The following is an 8,345-nucleotide window of genomic DNA, read 5'->3' as shown; positions in this document are numbered from 1 at the left end:
CCTTGCCTTTGCACACCAAGTAAAATAATCCACTCTCCCTGGGAGGGCCCAGTGCCTTGCCAGAAACTATCTTCCATTTGAGCTTATAGCAATTGTTGCAAATCTGCTAAACATTACATTTGCCAAATCCTTCCTAAGAATCCTATCACATTTCTGGTGAGACGCTTGTTGAAAGTAGCTTTTACTGTGTTTGCAGCAGTCAGCTGAAATGCAATGTTTAAAATAGAGTATGTCATCATCCCTCTCTCACTGTTCTCCTCCTGACTCAACCTCTCTGAGACCACCCTCCTTTTATTCATCCTGATTTAAATGATGAAGGCATCTTCTTACTTCTCAGCGACTGTGCAAAGTATGATAGTTACCTACAAAAACACAGGGACAACAAAATGGACCAGGTCTTTAAAAATCAACCACTGGGGAAGACCCAGGAAGGACATCTCAGAGTAGTGAAGAGCTGCGGTTCTAGAACAAAGGGACCTGGGTTCTCAAGTAAATGGATGAGCTCTGTGATTTGGGGCAAGTTACTTAAGTGCTCTGACTCCTTAGCTGTAAGACAGGATCTTTACAAGGAACTGAAGGAGGCTTACCACACCACCTGGCTTAAAGTTAAGACCTTGACAAATCAGCAACTATTATTATTACCAATAAAAACAGAACTGGGTGCAAAAATAAATAATGTGGCAGTTAGAGACCCTCTGGGTGAAACTGCAGCAGTGGGCAGTCCAGGTCAGGAGGCAGCAGGAGGTTCAAGCAGGGAGAAGTCATGGTGTTGCTCCTGTGAATGGCAGGAGCACAGTGACGGGAGCCTGGGGGCTACACAAAATGAACAGTCCTGTGGGCAGGCAGTGGGCATCAGAATTCTCTCCATTGGTGGAAGGACTAGTTACCAGGCAGAATTTTACTGGTCAGATTCCTACTCTATTGATGGTGACAGTAGGAGTGAGATTAGATTCCAACCCACAGAAACCAAGACAAGGGGCTAGGCTCTGAGAGCCACTAAGACTCAGAGAACAAATGGGGAGCTGTTTCCAAACAGGGTGTGACTAAGCCTGGGATTATGCCTGGACGCTGAGCTATCTACCTGGAAGAGGCTCCCTCTGTCCCACCGGCCAAAACTTTCCAATGGCTCCTCCCAGCCTGTAGCTGAGAGAACACAGGGACAACATCTGCACTTTGGAATAGCTAATTGGCTGGGGGGAAAGGTGCTATGCACACAAGAGTAAACTTGACTGTGCTGGGGCATGTCAATCTCCAAGATCATGCTGAGCTTTTATGAGAGGTTAAATAAGATGAGTATATGCATTTTTCCTGGGAAAGAAGCCATAGTTTTTATCCATCTCAAAAGGGTCCATGGTCCATGACCTCACAAGAGAGGATTAATGCTTTACACAAGTGTTCTTTTTAAGCAAAAATCCTGCAACCTACCTCATTTCTTTTCATTCTTATCTTGACCAAATGTGTTTATCTTCTGACAGGATTTTCTCACACACATGGGCTTCCAATTATCATTCTATCTTCCGATTTGCTCCTCTCCTCCTTTGTTAAAGTCAACCAGTATCTGGCCCTAGCCAGTTTGACTCAGTGGATAGAGCATCGGCCTGCAGACCGAAGGGTCCCGGGTTTGATTTTGGTCAAGGGCATGTACCTCAGTGGCAGGCTTTTCCCTGGTCCCAGCCCTGGTCAGGGCTCATGCAGGAGACAACCAATTGATGTGTTTCTCTCACACTGTTTCTCTGTCTCTCTCTCTCTCTAAGAATCAATGGAAAAATATCCTCAGGTGAGGATTTAAAAAAAATCAATCAATATCTGATCCACTAATGAGCCCAATTCTTACGATTAATTATGACTGTATTTTTATACATTTAAGTTTTAGATATTTAAAAAAGCCTATCAATGGGTTCCTATTGGTCGGGGGCTACTCAGAAAGGGCTCAATCTGTCTTCTCGGAATGAGGGGCATTGCCCTTCTCTTCTGTGACTTCAGTCTTTACCCGCTCCCTCGCCCTCCATGTCTTTTACTTCTCCTCTTGATCCTTCACAGCTCAGCTCAAGTTCTGTCTACTCTCTGGTAGCTTCTGGGATAGCTTCAGTCCTCAGAATTACCTCCCTCTTCCCAAGTCTGTAACCGTTACTTAGTGCCAGGAAAATAAGTGTAAGAGCATTCGCATGTTGTCTGGCAGACTTTCCCATCCCGACACCTTGTCACAACCCTTGATAGTACTAGCATCACCCTTTAACAGGCAAAGACACTGAAGACTAGACAACTCCATTCAGTAATTGGACTCAGGTCCAAATAACAAACATGGGAGAAGCAAAGTCGCAGCATCGGGACTGATTCCAAAGTGCAGTACATTTTGACGGCACAAGGCTATTCTGTTTACTTTCCATTGACTCATCCTGTTGCACAATTGAATCTTAGGCTGCTGTCTACTAGCTCTTGGGAATACTGTGCATTTGTTATGACGGCACAGGAGTAGTTATCGGAAGGACAAACTGGCTTTTCTCTTAGGTCTCCCACAAAAGAGAGAATGTGGTACAAAAATCTGATACTAGCAGCATTCACTTTCTATCATTAATCTTACAGTACACTGAACCTATTCAATACTTTTGAAGGTTAAGAAAATATAGTACAGGGAAAAAATAAATTATCTCAATGATTCCTTTAATGCGCCACCTTACCTTCGTGGCATTTCCCTCATTTCCTCAGGGAAAGGCTATTTCTCCAACTCATTTCTGTTCAATTGATTGCTAGGATTTCTCTCTCTTTAGACCATTTGTATTAGAGGAAGGAACAAGCTGGCTTTTTCAATAGAACTAAATTTCAAAAAACAAATTGCCTTTTAGGAAAGTTGAAAATCAGCATCATAGTCTCAAGATCAGAAAAGGAGAGGTTAAATTTTCCACTGCTGCTAACTCTTAAAAGCACTTGAAGAAAATGGATCTCAATAAATGGACTTCTGAGAGGAAAAAGGAAGAGACAACAAAGGCATGTGTTGCATTTTCTGTCCAAAGGCTAGTTCATCTCCTGCAATTTTCGTGTCGCATGGCCAGGGCTGCTGAGGTTTCAATTATCTTACAGCCCAGGCAATTTCAGGCAAATTTACAGTTTCACTCGGAACTACAGTTCAACGAGGTCAATATTTTACAGCTAATGAAACTACGGTCCAATGGCTAATGTCAAGTCCATCCACTTCCCTCAGAGCAGAAGAATTTGATTTATCTAAAGCTCTCCTGTCTTGGTCAGGAAGCTTCTATCCAAAAATAAATACTTACTACAATTAAGAAATACAAATATTAGCATCACTATATTTAGAAGAAAACTGTTAAAGCTTCCAAACCACATGGATTAGAGCTTACAGCATTTTTCCCCAAGAGACCAGAAAAGGATTGGAGAGTTAGGAAAGATCTTAGAAATGATTTTAAGAGCAAGATGAAGTCATTAGTCTCAGTTAGAATTTCTCTGTTTTTCTTAATTAGGAGGCAGTGGGTACAGTAGAAAGTTCTAGACACACTGGGGCCCAGATTTATCTTTATTAGCTGGGACCCCAGACATGTTATCTCACCTGCAAAACCCGTTTTTATTTCAAGGACAGAGGTGGACTAGATGACCTTTGGCATTGTCCTGTGAATCTGTTATGCTTACCTTATCCTAATAGAAAAATTCCGAATAGGAAAATCCAGCGGTTACCACCTTAGATTAGCCTGACTCCTTTTTGCTTCAGTTAGTGACTTTCCTCTCAACTGGGGTCTGATTTTCAGCTGTGCTGTAGCACCTGACCTTGACCAGCTCACACTTGTTCTCTCCACAGGGGCAGCAGCAGCAGTGTGGTGGGGAAGTGAAACCTCTACACCAGATCAGAACTGTCTAATTTATACTTTTCGCAAGTTTTTTTCTGTGGGATTCTTTGTACCAGTGTTCCTCTCTTGGTTTTTCTCTCTCCCCCTAGTAGGGTAGACTTTGTTCATTAGCAGAATTGTGTCTTAGCTGCTTCCTATAGCAAATGATTATTTGAGTTCAGAAAAAAGCGGACTTATTACGTTCCAAGCACTGTTCTGCATCCTTTGCATATCTGAAGGCATTTAATCCTCAGAGAGCTCTGTTTAGTACATGTGTATCCCTTCCTATCCAAGTCTATTCCCTTCCCGAATTCAGTGGTGAGAGGTCAGAGTTCCTTGAGCTTGGAAGGCTAGGAAGATTTCATTATCTGAATTTAGTTTAGTTCGCCCACTTGGGATGGTGAAAAGCCTGATCTTAAATAAAGCAAATGATATCACCTGAAGGCACAAATCCATTTGATTCCTTTGTTGCAACAGCAAGGCTTTAGGTAGGAAGAGTTAAATGTGAGATCTATTCCATTATCTCCATTAACAAATGAGGACAAGGAAGCACAGGTGGTTTAAGGAAACTGCCCAAGGTTTCATGGTGGGTAAGTGGCAGCCAGTGTCACAGCTGAGCTAGATGCCCGATTAAACTTAGTTTCTCTTTGTGGTCAGTGGTGTCACCCACGCATGCTTTCACTGTAGTGTTTCTGGGAATGTCTTTGGGGAGCTTAGCCAGAATTGCCATCCCGTTTTTTCCATAGTTTAATTTGTCAGCCGACTTTGGTTATTTATGTGCTATTAACACCAACATGAACACATTTTAGAATGAAACTTGCTGCTGTTTGTACAGTTTAACAGTTTAATCACAAGGCTGGGGGAACTACAATGTTTCATTTAGTCACTGTCTTTAATTCTTCCACTGCTGCTGAAATAAGTGATCTTTTCTGTCTTATAGACACAGGAGAAGCAGAGTCCACGCAGATAAATGCAGGTGGAAGTGCAGTGTAACACGAGCTCTCATTTGGGCAATCCTTCTTGCCATCTCTGAAGACTTAGGGCCTCTTCAAACCCCTGCTTGTCTTCAACTCATCGTGCTGTGAGAGCTGCTTCCCACTGCCAATTAGGTTCACACCTATGTTTAGTTTTTCAGTATTTTCTCAAGTATTTAATACATGATACCAGCAATGATTTTCCTGTGGGGCTGTCAGGGCTCTCAGAAAATTGTGCAAAACCATGGGCACTCTGCATCTTCCTGACTTGCTCTCTTATGCGTCCGCTAACTGCTGTCCAATAGAAACCCAGAGGATAAGCTCATGTGTACTTGTTAACAAAGTCATATCTGTTAAGCTGAGAGGTAGTATCTATTTAAATTTCAGTGAAAAATAAATGCATCCTTGATTTCAAATTCTTTTTACACTCTCACATAGTGACAAGGCTAGGCATAAAGTAGGACTAAAATTACATTGAATCAGTAACAGTGACAGAGGAAATACTAGTCGTTGGAGTCCTCCTGGAAGTTCTGTGTCACCATGTGGTGAAAAGGTCAAAGGTATGTCTCAGTGTTCCAAGAAGCACAAGAAGCCACACCTTAAACACTCGGTAAATTCCTGGAAGGCCACTTCAGTTCAAGGAGAATAAAAGTGTCATTGTAGTGAATCAATAGTCATGCAGAGAGTACATGAGGTTTAAAGACAAAACTCTGAGACTTAACATGTCAAGGTGAAATTTCCAAGTATACACCTCGTATCCCTGAGGATTTTGGATATTCTGGTGCAAAGTGCTGAGGTTCAGTGTCCAGTTGCTCAAGGAGAACAGGCCTTAGATCTGGGTGCTATTCATGACTCCCTTACTTACCACCTGTGTGACCTTAGGTGAGTTACTTGAACTTTTTCTAAGCCTTAGTCTCTTTTTCTGTGCAGAGGTTTGATTGCATGATCTCTATTTACGGTCTCTTCCAAAAGACTTGTGGTTCTTATGTATATTTTAGAGCTTTGGCTGCCTAATTTTGCCTAATCAATCATTTCTAATAGATGACACCAATTTACTCAGCATAGCAGTTTCATATCACTGTGAAATATATCTTAGAGACCCAAAGATCTGTCCAAATCTAAACTGCTAATATTCTACTAATTAAGCTATTACTGCTCACCCAATGAAGGTTAACCAATACTTCGAAATTCAAGATAGACCATAAGAAAATGTAACCAATATCAACATTTTGACCAAAACTCCTTTTTGTTTTGTTTTGTTTTTTTTTGCTATGACTTTTGGCTCATCAACTATACAGGGGATGAATTTAGCATTCACTAGCCATTATTTGAACATATTCCCTATCATAGAGTTTCATAAATTTTTGTTTTTAATTAAATATCCTCAAATGCTTTTCCTTCTTAAAGTACTTATATAGGTGACACAATAAATCTGAATTGAAGGAGCCAATGGTAGAAGTTCTCTTATGCACACACATACATTCTACAATATATATCACTTGATCATTTACAAAAAATATTTTTTTAATTTAATAATCCTTGCCATAATTCCTTGAGATTTTCAAATAGACTTTTCAAAATATAGCATGTTTGAATTAGAAATGATTAGCAAAATCCATTAGTGCATAGTTCACCACCATCATAAAAACTCATTTAATTGAATACTTAGAAAAAATTAGGTTAGTGGCTAATGGGAAGGTATATTAAATCAAGGGCAGTTTTAATTTTGAAGGCAAAAATCTTAATAAGAATCTATTTGTAATCTTCTGAAGCTGCTGCAATAAAATCTCTAACCTGTGAATAAATCATCCCCTTTCATGACTGATGGCGGTCAGTATAAAATGCTGGGTGGTTCATGCTACAATTTTGGAATTGGTGTGGCTGCCATTGCTATGCTTTCAATTGCACACTCATCAGTCCCTCTACGGATCCGGAAGTAACCTTGCTCACCCCAGCTGGTGCCCCAGCTGTTTTTAACAATCCAGTAATCCAGCCCAGTTTTGGGGTCAGTGCCATAGCCCACCAGCAGGACAGCGTGATTAGTCAGCTCAAATGGATTGAAAGGGTCCTTCAGACCAGTGTGGTGGTAGATCCCCTGGTTGTAGTGGAGGAAGTCATCATAGACTTCAAAAGCAACTGCCATGGGCCCATGATGGACCAGCTCAAGCTTCATCAGGGCTTCGTTGCAGCCCCCGTAGAAACCACCTACATAGTGGTACTCAGATGTGTAGTAACGAAAGCAGTCCTCCTTCATTTTGCATGGCGAGTCAGTGCCTGTGTAGGGGAAGCACGCCTCTTCCACCAGCCCGAAATCTTGGGCATACTTTCCTGCAATGAGGTATGGGAAGCCGCCTTCACAGCCTGAGGAGGAATAACACAGAGTTATTACCCCTTTATTAGAAAGGGACACAAGGAGAAATTGTCCCACTTCCTCGCATCTCTTTCTATTCCATTAATTTTTTATGCTACCTGGAAGTTGTACCTGGCTTAAATGTCACTTCATTCATCTATCTATTACTACCCAGCTCACTATCCTATCATCCCTATCTATTTACCAGACATTTATTCAGCACTTGAAGGTACCTCTAGCATAGTGGTTAGGTGGGAGGCTCTGCAGCCTCACTATGTAGGTTCAAACCCAAAACTGTGTGAAGAATGTCTCTGTACCTCTGTTTACTTATCTGTAAAATGTAGATAGTAATAGCACCTTTCTTGTAGAATTAAATTAGTCACTCCATATAAAAGCAATAAAAGTTCACTATTGCCCTAACCGGTTTGACTCAGTGGATAGAGCATCGGCATGCAGACTGAAAGGTCCCAGGTTCAATTCTGGTCACGGGCATGTACCTTGGTTGCTGGCATATCCCCGGTGGGGGTGGGAGGGGGGTGCAGAAGGCAGCTGATCAATGTTTCTCTCTCATCAATGTTTCTAACTCTCTATCCCTCTCCCTTCCTCTCTGTAAAAAAAATCAATAAAATATATATATATTTTAAAATTTCACTATTATTGTTCTTATTAAATATCCAGACACCACACCATGGCTCTTCATAAGAGGAAGGACTGTCTTGATACATCACAATCCCCAGATCCTGGAAGTCACAATATCCATGTTTGATAAGTATTTCAGAAAGAATGAAAGGCCCACTGGCAAATAACCATTCTCCGCTGGTGAACTGAGAAACTTTCTCTTGGCCAAACCCAGGGTTGACAGAAGAAAACTCTAACATGGGAATGTTTCTCTCTGAATGAATGGCCATCAGGCTTTCTTCATACATTACATATGCCCTCTTCTCAAAAACATACATACAGAATTTTAAATTATCCTAAAGAAAAACCAGTGCTAGTTTGGTTTTAACAAGAATTAGGTTTTGGAGGGAAACTGAAACTCTAAGGCAGGGGTCCTCAAACTTTTTAAACAGGGGGCCAGTTCGCTGTCCCTCAGACCGTTGGAGGGCCAGACTATAGTTTAAAAAAAACTATGAACAAATTCTTATGCACACTGCACATATCTTATTTTGAAGTAAAAAAACAAAA

General features: G+C 41.2%; 1 protein-coding gene across 1 annotated transcript in view; it reads right to left on the bottom strand.

Annotated features, from left to right (window-relative positions):
- Positions 1 to 4,570: 4,570 nt before the first annotated feature.
- Positions 4,571 to 8,345, bottom strand: part of CTSC (cathepsin C) — a 37,461-nt gene continuing 33,686 nt past the window's right edge. The window contains exon 6 of the mRNA XM_006092875.3: positions 4,571 to 7,171. Within this exon, the coding sequence (XP_006092937.2) occupies positions 6,669 to 7,171 (503 nt within the window). The 3' untranslated portion in view covers positions 4,571 to 6,668. The remainder of the gene's footprint in view (positions 7,172 to 8,345) is intronic.

Source organism: Myotis lucifugus, unplaced genomic scaffold, assembly GCF_000147115.1.
Source record: "Myotis lucifugus unplaced genomic scaffold, Myoluc2.0 scaffold_106, whole genome shotgun sequence".
In the NCBI taxonomy this organism is placed as follows: Eukaryota; Metazoa; Chordata; class Mammalia; order Chiroptera; family Vespertilionidae; genus Myotis; species Myotis lucifugus.
Note: the sequence above shows the minus strand (reverse complement) of the source record. Positions and strands in the feature narration are given on the sequence as shown.